General features: G+C 43.6%; 1 protein-coding gene and 1 long non-coding RNA gene across 2 annotated transcripts; one reads left to right on the plus strand and one right to left on the minus strand.

The window, feature by feature from the left end:
* Nucleotides 1-1,073: 1,073 nt before the first annotated feature.
* Nucleotides 1,074-2,168, plus strand: LOC306930078 (erythroid membrane-associated protein-like; the record flags this gene model as incomplete). Its single annotated transcript, XM_079510821.1, has 1 exon — nt 1,074-2,168. The coding sequence occupies one exon, from the start codon at nt 1,074-1,076 to the stop codon at nt 2,166-2,168; it is 1,095 nt and encodes a 364-aa protein (XP_079366947.1).
* Nucleotides 2,169-15,098: 12,930 nt separating this feature from the next.
* Nucleotides 15,099-15,889, minus strand: LOC306930240. The gene is made up of 3 exons (XR_013790869.1): nt 15,570-15,889; nt 15,364-15,465; nt 15,099-15,269 (listed from the first exon to the last, which is right to left on the minus strand). It is a non-coding gene; the product is annotated as an uncharacterized lncRNA (long non-coding RNA).
* Nucleotides 15,890-17,722: the final 1,833 nt, after the last annotated feature.

Below are 17,722 nucleotides of genomic sequence, written 5' to 3' on the forward strand. Positions count from 1 at the left end.
TATTAGGAAAAACCTTAACAGTCTTAGTGGGAATAACGTTGTCTTCACAGAATGATATATAGCTGCACACAGCGTCTGTGATTTCATCAATATTATCAGATGATTCTGTAAACACAGACCAATCTGTGCAGTCAAAGCACCCCTGCAGGGCAAGAGAGGAATCCTCATTCCAGATCTTCACCTGTCTTTTCCGCACCTTCTCCCTCCTTAGCACAGTCTTGTAAACGGGTAGAAGGTGTACAATGTTATGATCAGAAGATCCGAGAGCAGGGCCCGCCTCCGATTTGTATGCTCCTTTAATTGAGCCATAGCATAGATCCAGAGTCTTGTTGCGCCGTGTGTGACAGTTGACATATTGATAAAAGCTGTTTAGAGTTTTCTTCAAGTTGCAATGATTAAAGTCTCCCAGAATTATGTTGGGCGCGTCAGGGGAGATAGATTGCAATGACTGTGTCACTCTGAAGATGGTGTTCGCTGCGATGTCCGCGTTGGCTTTTGGATGAATATAAACAACGGTGATAAACACTTGGGGAAATTCCCTTGGGAGATAAAAGGGCCGCACCGACACGGACAGGAGCTCTATATCGGGCGTGCATAACCGTTCACGCACGGTGAAGTTATTACACCATCTCCGATTAATGTATAGGCACACCCCTCCTCCCTGTGTTTTGTGTGTTACCTCACTGTCCCGGTCCAGCCGTATAGGCGATCCGAAGCCGCTGATGTCAAATGACGTGTCAGAGTCAGAGTCAGTAAGCCAAGTTTCAGTGAATGCCATCAAGCAGACATCCCTGCTATTCAGAGTTCCTCTGTGAGCGTTGTTGAAGTCACGTCTATCTTCTCAGTGACGAGCAGAAATGGCGTCTGCCAGCGGTCTCCTGTCTGAAGATCACTTCCTGTGTTCCATCTGTATGGAGGTGTTCACTGATCCGGTCAGCACTCCATGTGGACACAACTACTGCAAAGCTTGTATCACACGTTACTGGGACGCTAAGGATGTGTGCAAGTGTCCACTGTGTCAAGAAACCTTCAATAACAGACCAAAAATATCTGTCAATACTTTTATTTCTGAGATGGTTCAACAGTTCAGGAGTCACAAGATGAAAGAAGAATACGAAGCAAAGACTGAGGCTGAAGTTCAGCAGATGGTCCAGGAGAGACAAGAGAAGATTCAGGAGGTCGAACGCTCAGTAGAGCTCAGCAGGAAAGATGCAGATACAGTCATAGCCGTCAGTGTGCAGGTCTTCACTGCTCTGATCAGCTGTATTGAGAGATGCCAGGCTGAGCTCATTGGTGTGATTGAAGAGAAGCAGAAAACAACAGAGAAACAGGCTGAAGGCTTCATTGAAGATCTGCAACAGGAAGTCACTCAGTTAGAGAAGAGAATCTCTGAGCTGAAACAGATCTCACACACTGAAGACCACCTCAACCTCCACCAGAACTTCAAATCCATCAACACAGAGTGGAGACCCACCAAGGACTGGGCAAAGGTCAATGTCCATCAGTCTTCACTTCTGGGGACAGTGAGGACAGCTGTGTCTCAGCTGGAGAAGACACTCAGTCAAGAGATGAAGAAGCAGCTGTGTGATGCTGAGCTGAAGAGGATCCAGCAATATGAGGTGGATGTAACTCTGGACCCTGATACAGCACATCCCAAACTCATCCTGTCTGAGAATGGAAAACAAGTGAGTCATGGAAACGTAAGGAAGAATCTCCCTGACAACACACAGAGATTCTCCATCTATAACAATGTCTTAGGAAAACAAGGATTCTCCTCAGGAAGGTTTTACTACGAGGTTCAGGTTGTAGGGAAGACTGCGTGGGATCTAGGAGTGGCCAGAGAGTCCATCGACAGGAAAGGTGAACACAGACTGAGACCCAACAATGGTTACTGGACTATAGTGTTGAGGAATGGAAATGAGTACCGTGCTGCTGACCCTGCTGTCCTCCTCCCTGTAAGAGAGAAGCTCCAGAAAGTGGGAGTGTTTGTGGATTATGAGGAGGGTCTGGTCTCCTTTTATGATGTGGAGACCAGAGTTCACATCTACTCTTTCACTGGCTGCTCCTTCACTGAGAAACTCTTTCCATTCTTCAGTCCATGTAATAATGACCATGGCAGAAACTCTGCTCCTTTGATCATCTCTCCTGTCACCAATGGCGGATTTTAACAATCTGGTCCGTGCTGCAGGGGGGGGGGGGGGGGGGGGGGGGTAGTGCAATAAACCGCCTGTCCTGTCCTGTCACCACGGAGAAGAACAGCATGGAGTTTGTTGGACAAATAAAAATAAAAACATAGACAAATATCAAATCTACTGCAGAAGCTCTCAACGTGTTATAATGCACCTACTTTATGACAAAGTAAAAAAAGAAAAAAAAAAGAAAAGAAAATCACACCATAATGTGAAGTGAGCGGTGTTGACTTCCAGCTCTGGGTGTAACAAAAAAAAGAAAAAAAAAAGAAAAGGCATGACCAAAACAATTAACATTTGCGTGACTGAAGTAAGGGCGGCGGTGTATCAGGGGTAAAGTGGCCGGATGGAAGGTTCCCGGTTCGATCCCTGTGGGCTCCCTCAGAGTTAGTGTCGAAGTGTCCTTGAGCCCGTTGGAGCCTCTACAGCGGTGCCCGTTGGGCACTGGCCTGCAAGTTGGAAATGCATGCCCCACCCGGATATTATTTATGTCTGTGTCCCTTTTATTCCCATATGTGGAGTTATTTGTCAGGCATTCCCAAATATGGAGTCTATGCAGACGTCAGAATGATGTCAGAACAGGCCAGCTCCATATATGGACCCTGGGCAGGTGCCCTGTCCAGAGCCCGGGATATTTGGGGCGGTTCTGGACTACCGTGGATTACATTCTGGTGGGCCACCAATATGAGACAAAATTACAATATATTTATTTCATCACAACAATGTTATATCCGGTCCATCTGTTCTCCCAAAATAGCCGATTTACAGCTTATAGCAGTGGTTCCCAAAGTGGGTTATGGGGACCCCCAGGGGTCCTTGAGAGAGTTCGAGGGGGTCCCCAGCTAAATGATAGTTTGGAACCGGTCCATTTGGTTCCATTTGTACACTCTCAGAGTTAAATTAACATTGATTTTACAATATAAATTGGGGGGTCCCAGAGACAGAAATTCCATCAAATGAGGGTCCGTAGACTAATGCTAGTCACACTGGCGGTCCTTGAAATTTAACGGGTTGAGAATCACTGCTAGAGCCATAAAACTCTATGGGGTCCCTGGCATCTTCAAATGGGGGTCTGCTGGATAATTAGTGTCAATTTGGGGGTCCTTGACATGAACAAGTTTGGGAACCACTGGCCTATAGTGAGCTTGCAGATCAGCTATTTTCTGAGAACAGGTTTAATGTGAATATCACCTATACAGTGTGTGTGTGTGTGTGTGTGTGTGTGTGTGTGTGTGTGTGTGTGTGTGTGTGTGTGTGTGTGTGTGTGTGTGTGTGTGTGTGTGTGTGTGTGTGGTGAGGGGCGCTAATATATTAAAGTCTAACTCATGTTGATTAGGTGATGTCATGTGATGTAAAACAAACAGTGCAAACACAAACATTAAATGCCATTAACAATAAAGAGACAACAATGTAATAAGGGACAATATGACGTAAAGTTTCCCTTCATTGTCAATGGCGTTTTAAAAACAAACATTACACCTGTAGGGGAGAACGGGGGAAGATGAGCCAGCGGGTAAGTTGAACCACCCCCTTTATCTAGAAAACTAGAAAACTGTGTTGCCATGTGACCTTAAATCTAGTAAGCATCCATCATTTACACCTGGCTGTGAAGTTGGGAAGCACGTGAGGAAAGTAGAAAACATTCGTTTACACGAAAAACAGGTTTTTGTCGGTCAAAGTAAAATTTCGACACATCATGTAAAATGACTGTTATACAAAGCAACATGTACCTAGGTCTAAAATGTAATATCATACACGTTGATGATTTGCCAATGGATAGAACCATGTGAATCATTTAGCAAATAAATGGTCCGAAGTAACTTATTAGTCATTGTTTTAAAAAATGGGTCAATGGGAATCACTATTCATATTTTTTTATTAAGTCTTTGCTACTCAAATGATACTGAATGACCTTTAATTTGCATGTACATACTCATTTAAGAGAAGTTTGCAATATTGTATTAACAATATTGCAAATATAAGGTTCTGAATAACAAACTTTATTTAATTGACTTAATATTGTTTAAATAATAAATAAACAAATAAATAAGACTATTTGCAAAAGGGAAAACTGTTATTATATTATTATCGATAAGTGAATACATTATTTGTTCAAGTTTAAGCTTTTAACATTCAAATATCATGTGGTTCAACTTACCCCTCGACATGGATCAACTTACCCCTTACCTGGGGCAAATTGAGCCACATTACCATTACATTACATTACATTTTTTTAAAAGGTCATATTTTCATGGCCCTTTGTCATAGATGCTTACTCATCATTTGAATTGATAGAAGACATCCTGAAATATGGGTAGATCATTAGATTTTACCGCCATCTCATTTTGCCTTGCTTCCAGGACAACTTAAGCAAAAAGTGGTTCATCTTCCCCCGTTCTCCCCTATATAGGAGGGGCTAGCACCCCTCAAAAATCAGACCCGTCTGAAGAGAGTGGTACTGTACTGTACTGTACTGTACTGTACTGTACTGTACTGTACTGTACTGTACTGTACTGTACTGTACTGTACTGTACTGTACTGTACTAACCCTCCTCCCTGGCCTGTGAGTGTCTGTCTGTGTGTTAGGCTGTGCAGCAGTGACACTTGGTGGTGAACAAACACTATAACACCATTTCCGTGCTCGGACAAACACAGGGACAGACCCAGCCACACAGCTGTCTATATGAGTGGTTGCCAGAGTTGGGCATAACGGCGTTTAAACAAACGGCGTTACCTAACGTCGTTATTTTTTCCAGTAACGGGTAATCTAATGAATTTCCATCGTTACAACGCAGTTACCGTTACTGACAATGAAATGTGCTCCGTTACTATGTCAAGCGTCTTTCTGTTACCACGGGCTGGCTGACAGTGTGTGTGTGTGTGTGTGTGTGTGCGTGTGTGTGTGTGTGTGTGTGTGTGTGTGTGTGTGTGTGTGTGTGTGCGTGCGCTACTACAGGCTGGGGCTGCTGCTCCTCTTGCTGCAAACATGACACGGTTAGAAAAAAAGAGAGCGGTCGTCGGTCCATGCGTGACTAATTATTTGAAATAAAACCTTTTTTCTGTCCACACACAGTCCTATATGACAGTCACATGACATAGCCTACCTTTTCACTTCACTCGAGTGACTCGTCGTTTTGTTTGTGAGCGGATCTGCACGAAACTAGCCTACATGTGTTCAGTTTGTTTTTGTTTGGTTCCATTGTGTGTATAATTCGACTGCGTTGCGCGGTGGTGCGGCCGATCTACAAACTCACAACGCGTCGCACTGCGACGCATTGTGAGCTTGCAGATCTGCTCTAATTCTGCAGCGCAAGCGTGCACGGCAGATGCAGAGTTTGTTTTTGTTTCGTTCCATTGTGTGTATAACTCGACTGCGTTGAGCGGTGGTGCGGCCGATCTACAAACTCACAACGCGTCGCGCTGCGACGCATTGTGAGCTTGTAGATCTGCTCTAATTCTGCACGGCAGATGGGGGAACAGGGGGCCCCACGACGGGACGGTCGGGCGTCGCTTAACGGGAGGATGAAGTGACGCCAGTTTGGAGGAGGAGGCGACGCGTGGCCGTCGGAGGCTCCCCTCGGGGGCTGCCCGGCCCCAAACCGACCGTAGCTTATCAACTTCGACGGAACGACATGTTTTCAGAGAGAACTCTCGGGGCCTCTAGCCGTCGTGCGTAGCGCTAATAACCGCCCCTGCCTATTTTATCTCCGACTCTGAAATGGAAAGTGTTTCTTTTTTTTCTTCCAAAAAAAAAAAAAAAACGCTGCCTAGCGCGGCACCATTCGCACCCTAAATGCGGCCCTGAATACCAGTTGTCTTGTCTGAAGTTGTAACTTAGACAGTTTTTCTTTAATTTACACTAAAAGCACTGTAGTGTAGTCTAGTGTTTTTCTTTATAGTTGACAAATGTATGTGAACATGTTGCTCTGTAAAGTTTTAAACCAAATTAAGGAAGCATTTTGACTAGCACAACTGTCACTGAATGGAAAATAGGTTACTTACTTTTATTTCAACATATTCAGACTTAAAAACTGGACTTGCAATACATATATTGAAGTTGAAGTTTATTTCTCCCTCAAATGGCAAAGGTTATTATGTGTAAGTTGTAAGTAGGCCTACCTGTCTATGCTGTTCTACTCTATGCACCTGGCTTGTGAAACCTGCTCCCAAAAACAATCCAAATTCTTTGACATATTACAACTTTTTTACGCAAATAGTTACTTTTCCTAGTAACTAGTTACTTTTACAATAGAGTAATTCAGTTACTAACTCAGTTACTTTTTTGGAGAAGTAACTAGTAACTATAACTAATTACTTTTTTAAAGTAACGCGCCCAACACTGGTGGTTGCACCACTCAAATGTACACGTTCAGACAGTGGTCAATAGAAAAAACTATGACTCATGTAGAACCATTCACTGCTCATAATTGCTATGCAGCAGTTACAGTTGCAACTCCTATTCATGTACATCTGTGCGGACTATATTTCTCAGCTGAGTCCAGGTTTAACTGTAAGTTGCCTCTCTATATCAGCAGAGTCCAGAATCCAGAGGGATTCTCCTGACAAAGTGACCCCTGTAAAGGTATCATCTAATTCAATTCACTTTCCCACTCAACATCAAGCACAAGCACTATGTAGAGATCTCTTTTAATCTCGTTTGTGTATATTTTATGTAATGGTTGATGTCGGCTGGTATGTTTTGTCTTACACCTAGTTTGTGACACTGTCACCTGATGGCTCGGAGAAAATACAAAGGATGAAAGTGTCTTCATTACGTTTGGAGCAGATCAAACCCTGGGCAGAGGGGAATCGCCGGGGAAACCGCATGAGAACTATTGCGGTGCCTTCGTCCTTTGGTGAGTGTGCACACACACACACACACGCACGCACACACACACACAGAGCTGGCCAGGGCCACACAAAGCATTATCCACTGTATGAACTATCCAGGCACAAAAAGATTGTATTCAACAATGTGTGTTACATGTGTCATTACAGAGTGTGTCATCGAGGCGTACCAAGCGGCCCATGAGGGAATGGACCCAAGCTCAACTGCACACAATAATGCTGGGTCCAAAGTCAGCCGCATAAAGGCATTCATTTTATATATGTCTGTAGGTGTGAGCAAGACCTCGGACTGGAGGTTCCTGTTTAATGTGGAGAGGATCAAAAGGTGAGTTTTGTTGGAGAGACTGATGGTCGATCTGTGATACAGACATGTTTGTACGGTAACCGTCCAGTGTTGGATTTGCCTAAAAGAATCACAGTATATTTTTGCTGGGTCCTCAGTTCGAACAGTCTAATCTTGCCTCTCGGTTCCAAAGCTGTAAATGGGAAAATTAATGCCTCTACATTGATACGTTTGAGGCGACTACTTTTTGGAAAGGAACATGGATCAAGACTGCTCTGGCCCTTATATTAGCTGAGTCCAGGGCCGGTCAGTCAGTCTGATTGCAAACCATTCCCCTTAGTTCGCCAGCCTGTCAGTCCGCCAGCCGACTTGCTTGCTGCTATTGCAATGTTAGCTTTTTTTGTGTTATCTGTTCATATATCACCATCAACATAACATTATCTCCAACATTTTGCAGCTTTTACAAGAGCCTCATGACATCTTCAAACCTGAAGCCTACATCAGTGCTCCACTACCTCCAGAGTATAAAGCAGTTCCTCGTGCACGCAAGTGCGACCCAGGTGCCGGCCTGCAAGCTGAACAAGGCTGAGTGGTTCACCATCATCAGCACATTCAGCATGCTCGTAAAGAGCATCCGCAGGCCGGTCGTGCGGCACTAGCAGGAGACCAAGAGGGCCAAACACGAGGTGCTCCCCATCAAGCAGCATCTGCGGACCTTCCAGGTGCAGGCCAGGAAGAAGATTCCTCTGGTCCTGGGTATGTTTTACCCTCTCATCTCATCAGAGATGAGATTCCCACACATAACCAGAGCTATTAACCTTCAATCACAATATAGCAATATTCCAAGAGTTTTAGCCTATAAAAACACAATACTTATAGTTTGCACTTCTGTCTCTTTTCACCCCCTGTCCCTTTTTACCCAGAGAAACTCAGGAGGAAACCAGCAAACACCAGCCTGAGGTATGAGTTTTACGGCCTCCTGTCTGGCTACTGGTCAACCCTCTATGGACACAGGCCATGTGTTCTAAAGGACATGGTTGACCAGGAGGTGACGGTAGCCAGACTCACCAGGGACAGGACCGTGGAAAAATACTTCCTGATACTGGTGAGTGCTTGTTTAGATTTATTCACTTTCTTCCTGGGACCATGTTAACAACTAATTTGACTTTTCATGTAGGGTGGCATGGTAGCTGAGTGGTTAGCACTGCTGCCTCACTAACTTACGTCTTCATTTCAGCTGAATCCAGGTTTAACTGTAACTTTCCTCTCCATATCAGCTGGCCTGGGTGCGGGGGCGAGCCCCCCTTACATCCGGTGGCCTGCCATGCAGCATGGGGCGCCTCTGCAGGACTGTGTCCCAGGTGTATACAACATGCATACATCACACATACGTCAACTGACATATAGTGTCGCAGTCCCGCCCCCGTCGAGAGACCTGGAAGTGAATTCCCCATTCATTTATATTCCCTGTAGACTTTCAAAAATGATTTATTTAAAGACGTTCACGTCGCAGACAAAGCCAACTCTTGTTGTGACAAATCTATGACAATAAACACTGTTGTGGACCGATCAAATTAGAAAGAAGAAAAAAAATGGCAGGGAACACTTTGTTTTGTTTTTCTTCTTACTAATTATTTGGTCGGCCCAAAACATAGTTTGTTGTCATGATTTGTCACAACAATAGTTCACTTTGTCTGAGGCTTAAACGTATTTAAATAAATACTTCAATGGGAAAACGTCTATGGGAAAAATGAATGGGGAATTCCCTTCTGGGCCTCTCGTCATGAAAGGGGGTAGTATTTTTTTGTCTAATAGATGTCTAATATTCGTCTAAAGGGCCGTCTAAAAATGCGATAAACGGCAAAAGATTTAGTTGTTTTTTTTTACGTCGATACTTAGATTAGACATTGATTAGTGGTTGTTTAAAGTGTGTGTGTGTGTGTGTGTGTGTGTGTGTGTGTGTGCGCACACACATTTAACAACCGCTAATCAACGTCTAAAAAACTTTAATTTTTAGACGCACTACTGGGTAGGTTAATTACCTTACTACCTTATTGTTACTTAAAATTTGTCCAACCCAGCAATTAATAAAAACAAATGTATTTATTAAAGGAGAAGTACACCGGGAGGAAGAACAGCTTCGTGTTCTTCACAGGAGGAAAAAGAGGGTGCGATGGACCCTTCTTCATGCTAATCAGGACTGCCATCTCATTTTATGTAAGCAGCATTGGCCAACATTAGATCATCAATTTGTTTGCTGAATATATTGACTGTGTGCACCAATTTTGATTTATTTTAATTTATTTGGTGTTTTGTATGTGCTAAATGAATTAGGCGCATCAAACACTGTCGGGGGATACGCGGAAGAAGGTAACCGATCTGATGGCACACAACATGGACATAGCAGATCGGTTCTATGCGCTGAACCCCACACCAACAGAGACGGCCGAGATCAGGGAGCTTATCCAGTGCTCTCTGGATGGGCCGCAGCCTGATGCCACAGCAGAGGAGATGGAGAAGCTGGTGGAAACAGCTAGAGTATCGGCCATATCGACCGATATTCACTCTGATCGGTAATCTGCATTTACCCTGTCTGTGATCTGCAATTAACCTTATGTGGAGAAACTGATCTTTTACACTATTTAAGTGGTATAAATGACGTTCAGATAGAGCATAATATAATTTTGCATTTTTGTGACAGGCCTAAACATTCTCCCCCTCCTCCCCCCACACACAGGAACAGTTTTGACACCATACCGGTAATAATTTTGGAAATATTAAAATTTGCAACATTTCACAAGATCAGTATCGGCCAATCATGAGAAAAACAATCGGTGATCGGTCCCAAAAAACCTGATCGGAGCATCCCTAATTGTATGTAATCTTACTCTGCTAGTACGGGCCATTAACCCCTCCTTTAACTAGAGTTGTTCTGATACCGGCTACCATTAAGTACTCGGTACTCTGAACCAGCCCTTATACTCTGACCCGAGTACCAAAACAACAAATTGACATTATGCTGAACGAATGCAACGGGAGCACGTCTGACCCAACACTGCAGCAAATCGCCAAAAACAGCCTACAAGCATAAATGACAACTGAACTGACATGTGTTGATCGGAGATCCATCTGCATCTATGAGGAAAAGGGGGTATATTCAAACGTTTTGAACTGAAAATCTTCTGGGGGGGGGGGGTTCCTGGAACAACATATTTTCAGATGGGGGTCGGCGGCCAATTACATATATTTTTTGGGGTCTTTGACATGAAAAGGTTTGAGCACATGCACCACTGACTTTTCAGAAAACGGTCATGATTTAGAAGACATTTGTAGAATTGAGTTAGGTCTTAATGGGTTAAAATGGGCAGCGGCGGTGGCTCAGGGGTAGAGTGGCTGGATGGAAACTTCAAGGTTGCCAGTTCAAACCCTGTGGGCTCCCCCCATAGAGTATATATATAATAGAGACTGAACTGGCGCGAAGCTCCGCCCCCCCAGCTATTCATGTCAGTGGAAGTTGCTCAGTGGCGTTTTGAAGCACCCGGAAGACTGCCGGAAGTACCGTCTGAGAACGTCTACTTCCGCATTTGACCACCACATTTTGGTGGTCAAATGCGGAAGTGCAACCGAGCGCTCAATGTTAAAGCCCAGCTGCACGGGGTTTCCCGGTCATGAATCCACGGGTTCGCCTGTAGTCCCTCCTCCTACCACTAGGGAGGAGAGCTTCAACGTTGGAAAGCCTGCCTGCCCCCTTGGATCCCCCAGAGTTAGTGTCACTGAACCCCTAATTGCTCCTGATGTGCAGGTTGGTACCTTGCATGGTTTCCTCCAGCATCGGTGTATAAATGTGTGTGTGAATGTAATGCACAATCTATGTAAAGCACCTTGGATAAAGGCGCTATATAAGTACCATTTTAAAAATGAGACAGCCAAAAAGTAAAATGACAGTTACAAACCTTCAAACACCGCTTCATGTCATTGCGCTTGTGTGTAGTGTACACCGTGTTTGTGTGTATGAGTGCGGTGCCATCAGTCACTTACTCACTTATCGTGAGTTTCTTGAGTGCAAGTTGCAGTGCCATATTGTCAGTACACTTTCAGTGCAGAAAGATGTACAGAAAGAGCTTCAGTCCGTTCAGCGCAGGACGTTCCTGAGCCGTGCGCACGTTAGGGGTGCCCCCAGTCAAACAATAACGTGAAAAAAGCAAATAAAATAATCCACTCCAAAAGGAGAAAAAAAGCAAATAAAATAATCCACTGGTCAACCTTGTAGAGTACATACATCCTAGGCAATATGTAGTCTCATATCTCGGTGTCCTCGTCGTCGTCATCGTCGTCCGAGCTTTCTGGTTTCCACTCTCTTTCCTCCTCCATCTCTGCCTCCTTGTTCTTCCCTGCAGTCTGCTGCTTGAGTTTAAGGTCCTCCAATCTTCTCTTGAGCAGACAGATTAGGCCCCTCGAACCCTCCTCGGTCAATACATTTGGAAAAGCTAGAATATATATTATATACACAAGAACATTAATAGAATTAAATTCAAACCACACATGTTAAAATGAACGGTAACCAAATACCAACATGTCTCTCACTTGGACAATTTCATAAAAAGACAGATGGAGTTGTACTTACTTCCCGTCTGTGACAGGACGGTTCCCATCTGTGTTTGCACTACTACCAGTTGAGATGGGACTTAAACTTCCAACAACCCAGTACAAATACCACTCGAAAAAGTATGTGTATCTCTGTCTGTGGGGAGAAGATTTGGAATGGCTTGACAGAGGATGTCAAACACAGCAGTAATATATCACAATTCAAAACATTGCTCAAGCGTATTACCCTGGCTAAATACAGTTTATCATAGGTGTGTGTGTGTGTGTGTGTGTGTGTGTGTGTGTGTGTGTGTGTGTGTGTGTGTGTGTGTGTGTGTTAAACAATACTAATATCTAACTAAAGCAGTCATAATCACTATGGATCCTGGTGGATCTCTACAGTGACACAAGTGTGGGTTGGGTACGGTTGTTATTTGTTTTTCTCTTTTTTGTCTCTGATTAATGTATTGTTAAACTGATAATTATGCTGAGTATTTCTAATGCTGTGCTGAGTAGGATGGGCACTTATAAGCTTTTAAGCTTCAGCCCATGCCTTTTGATCACCTTCACGGGTCTTCATTATTTTTTCCTTCTCTGCTGATGTAAACCGTGCACTTGAATCTGTTCTGTGAAGATGTTCAAATAAACTAAACTAATAGTATATATTCTAAAGATGAGACAAATACACTTCGCTGACAGAGTGATAGTAAGCATGGAGGAGTATGGTCAGCTGACCACTGTGGTCTAGTCAGCAAGCTCTCTCACCAATGTGCCATTTCAGACTGGACTATTGAATGGAAGGCAGAGAAATACACCAATATATTTGGCAATCGATTTAGGATTCGAAAATATCCATTACATACCTCTGGACATCATCCAACAAGCGTTTCTTCTCCTGGCCAATCTTCTGGGTAATTTTCTGACGCCTTTTGTTGCGATCTGCAAAATAGTATTACAAAAAGCTGTGATTTGGGCTCTGTCCAGTGAATGAATGAAATATATTATGTATAGTTATAGTTTTACAGGCAATGTAAGTTTTGCCCTCTTGATTAATTGGTTTGCAATTTAATTGCTGTGTAACGAACAAAACTGACATACTGCAAGAGCCAGCAAAATAATTTCACAATACATACCATTCTGTCTGTAGAGGTAGTGTTTCTTCTGACAGATGCTCACAAAAAGCGATTCTATGGAGAGCTGCAAACAATGCATCTCTGATGCCACAGAACTGGCTGCTGCACTTCCTAATAAAATAAAATAAAAGTGTTCACACAAGTTCTAAAAATGTACTCATTGTCAGCCGTCAGATTGATTCTTCCCCACACACATTGATGCGTGCGATTCTATGGAGAGCTGCAAACAATGCATCTCTGATGCCACAGAACTGGCTGCTGCACTTCCTAATAAAATAAAATAAAAGTGTTCACACAAGTTCTAAAAATGTACTCATTGTCAGCCGTCAGATTGATTCTTCCCCACACACATTGATGCGTGTTGTCCATGTGAGGACATTGTTCTTACCGGTACTGGCCCACTGCTTCACATCAATGACCCACTGTTGCAGCATGTCATCTGTGCACTTAAACTGTTCCTGCAGCTTCCCGAGTCCCTCCGTTACCTCCAAAGTCTTCTCGACAGTCTGCAAAATTGCAATACAGAACACTGTAATTTACAAATGTGTTCATGAAATAGCCTTTGAAGTTGAATCATGATCAGAGTTACACATTACGTTTTTTTAAGAAAATAACATACCTTTTTGTATCTGGAAGACAAAGCGGAGTGTAGGCCAATGGCTTTACGGAGATTCCACCCCATGGCATGGACCGTAAGCATGTCAGTTCTTACTGTAACACAAATCCAAATAAGATTGTTGAAAATGTTTAGTGTACCTTTGCAGGCTAAAAGTAGCAGGGGGTTAAATAAGCTTACAAACCTGACTTCATCATATACTTGGTGGTCAGGGCACATCTGGACAGGAAACTGTTGACCTGCTCAACCTCTTCACCGAGTGGTCCCAACTCCCTCCAGGTTCCTCGCATTCAACTGGATCTATAGGAAGTATGAACAGTGTGGCCAGACGCATGGTCAATATTGATGCGTGAGTGACTGAGGTCACTAGGGTTATAGTTTGGGTCAGTCCAGGCCATTGTTCTGTGGCTAACATTGCCATGCATTGTGACAATCTAATTTACATCATCAAGCAGTATGACGCATCACCTCGCATTTTGTAGTGTGTGCTTTAGCATGCATGACAGACAAGCAAGGTTTCATGCTCAGAAGGGGTTGAAGATGGGCCAGGTTCTCCGACACCTTCGCCAGGTAAGGTACATATCTGCAGGTCACATCCATGGCCAAGAATGTGGCACTCTTGTACTCTTGCTGGAGAAACATCGGGTAGGCAAAGATTTCTCCTCTGTACATATTCAGACCTTGGGAGGGGGGGGGGTGATTAGGAGCATATTATTGTGCTTTAGAATTTAGATAATCATGATATATTTTTGTATGTTCAATTTATCAAGACTACATCAATACTAATACTAACCTCTATGAAGGAATCCGTGCCTACAAACAGCAACTTCAATGCCTTCTTCGTCCAACCTGTCTCCCTAGCAGCTCTCCAGTGCGAATTCCCACACGTCGCTTTTCCCGCAGTCTACCAAAGCACACTAGTTAGAATATACAGTATTAATAGTTTATTAGATAGCAGGGCTCAATACTGAAACATACAGTCAAGACTTTTTTTTGGCTGAGCCATGTTTCACTTGTTTAAAACTTACACTTGGTACAACTCCTCTGACCTCCTCAACAAAAGTTGACACCTCAGAGTCTTTTGCCAAGAACAAGCCATCAAAGAACCCTGGCTCTTCACTCCTACATACACACGTTTTCAAAACCAGGTCACAAAGTCACATTCAACAGCCACCATGTCCGGGGTACAAGCAGGACAGACAAAGCGTTCATCTCCGTGGAGCTGGTTCTCAATAGACTTGCAGTACATATACTGCAGAAAGCTCGTCTGAAAATAACCTGCGTTCACTTTGCCAGTCTGAAAATATATAATAAATAATATAACTGGTACATAAATACAATTAAATACACTGGCTTAACGACATGATCAAACTAATTACTCACTCTTCCAAACTGCTTTGTCCTCTGGTCCAACATGGCTGTGAAGGCTTGTCTAGACAACGCTGGAGCTGATGTCTTCATTGCCTCAAAGGAGTGGAAGACATCCTGGTGGAACAGTGTCTGGGCTTGCATGGTTCCAGGCCAGTAGCCACTTCTGACAAAGTCCCTGACCTCCGGAGACCACTGCTTAGAGCACTGTTTGCACGACAGCACTGGGAGGCGAAGATCATAGCGGCCTGAGAGTAAATGAGACATAGCAAGGAACTTAAGTAATGTCTATTAAACACATACGGTGTGTGCATCTACATAGATGAAGACTTAAATTCCTACCATTTATGGAAACCAGTATGATGGCTCTACCAGCTGAGACTGAAACATCAAACGTGTCACAGGTGCATATCTTTCCAGGATATGCTGTTGGCAGCAAACAATCTGAAAGGGCAAAGGACAATCAGGATGAAATGTTTGGGTTGTGTGAAGGTACTGGGATAACAGGTTATAATGAGCCAATGTTGTCTGTTAATTGAAAAAGGGACCTTGTTCACAGATGATGTATTTCCCATCACTGAGATTCACCGACTCTGTTGGGGGAATGTATTTATAATAACCACACATGGTGGTTTGCCTATTGTGCAGAGTGTGACGTTCATGTACCAAACGATCACACTCTGCACAAAACGACTCTGAAGGCATACATTCCCCACAACGGATGACAGCTTCTCTCAAGTGACAGTGTTGACACGTCCTCTCCACGATGTTCTCCGCTGACAACACGTTGTCCACATTGTGGTCTCTTGCCTGTTGCCAGCCTAGTTGGACATCTTTCTGCCTTTGACTCCAAGTGTGAGACTCTGTTGGCTGCTCTACACAATCATACGCAGTGTCCTGAAGAAGCTCTTCGAGCATCTGCCTATTCAAATCTTCAGGGAGAGAAACACAGGCTTCTGAGTTGTCGCTGTAGCTTGGCTGGTAGCTTGGCCTTTAGCTCTCTATACGGAGATGTCATGAAATGTAGAGAAATGGGCATCAACTAACTGGAGTTAAAATAATTTCACATGCATGTACAACGAGAATGTACTTACCTACGTCTCAACAAACGCATCCCCAACCTCAGCAAGCGCTTCCAGTCTCTCCTTGGCGGACAATGGCTCGCTCTTTCTGCGTGTCGACATTTTACTGAAACAAAAATATTGGGAACAGTCAGCAACCAAACAGATATAAATACACAGACAAAACATGTGAAATTTCTCTTGTTTGTTTTCTCCACTCCCTATGGAGCATTTATGGATATGGGCCTTAACAGGACCTTATTACCTACAAATGTCTGTACAGGGAACTAAATTGATAGCAGTCAGGAGGATGAGGCTAGTCATCGAGACAGAACTCCCTGGAAAAAAGCTTGTGCTGTGGTAACCAACACAACGCTGGCATCAATCAGTAGGACATCCCAGACTTACCTCTGGAATCTGGACAGAATTACCATACTGTACATAACTACTACACCATACTGTATTCCTAACTACTCCAGCACGTAAATGCAGAGCTAACCATGCTCATGAACATTAGCATATGTAGCTGTGTCAACGTGTCTTTCTTGATATCGTCTTGAATTACCCCCTCCCAATATTTTGCACGCTCACTCGCTGCTGCAAAACAGCTTTTACCATGTATTTTTGTACCTCTATTGCCAACTTTATTCTATTGTATTTGTTTTAATACAATGACTGTTTAGATTTACCATAAGCAATGTCAACATAAGGTAATACACCACATGCATAGAAACAGCCGATTCGACTGGTATCACCCCATATAATCGGCGAAATCATCTGTTATCAGCACGTTTGAATGGTGCCAAAATGTTGATACTGGCATCCTCACCACATAGCCTGGTCAAGGTTTCCCCCTGGTGGACGTGTCATTTTGGTGCATGGAACTAGGAGCTACTAATATATACTATTCTCTGTCTATCAGGACGTAACTCGAACGGCGCTGAGTCAGGTCTGGTGGCCTTCACAACGCTCGGCACGGCGACTCGCTCGGCTAGCGCCTCGCTCGGCGGTGCCTCACGTAGCTCATGGCCACCAGACACGGCGCGCCTCCGTCAGGACATCAGTGATAATGACAATCGCTATGACATACTGAACAGTGAGGATGCCAGTATCAACATTTTGGCACCATTCAAACGTGCTGATAACGGATGATTTCGCCGATTATATGGGGTGATACCAGTCGAATGGGGTGCATAGAAACCGTAATCGAGGATCATAGCCTATAGGTAAACCAAGAACGTATCAGTACAAAGGTTGAATGTAAAAGATAATAATAAAAGTAGGCCTACATTGAAACTATAACCCGGGACCTATAAATCCTATGGCACGTACGTTACAAGTCGGCTAAAGAGCCATGGCCTAATACGCAAGCAGCACCGTATAGCCTACACTATTGATTGATTGATTGAAATATGTATTAACAGTTTGCAGAATTACAGTACATTTCAAGCACAAACTCAATACAAAGACTGTTAACTGTGAGTGGACGACCCAATTAAGCATTACACTTGTTTACAAGAGGGTTCATCAAAACATTTAGAGACGTACAAATAGACACTTCTATATAGTCAAAGAACAGAACAGGAATTCATCATAAGGGAGGTAAAAAGGGAATGCTAACAACAACAATAGCATGCTAA

This window comes from Electrona antarctica (genome assembly GCF_951216825.1).
Source record: "Electrona antarctica genome assembly, chromosome: 9".
Taxonomy (NCBI): Eukaryota; Metazoa; Chordata; class Actinopteri; order Myctophiformes; family Myctophidae; genus Electrona; species Electrona antarctica.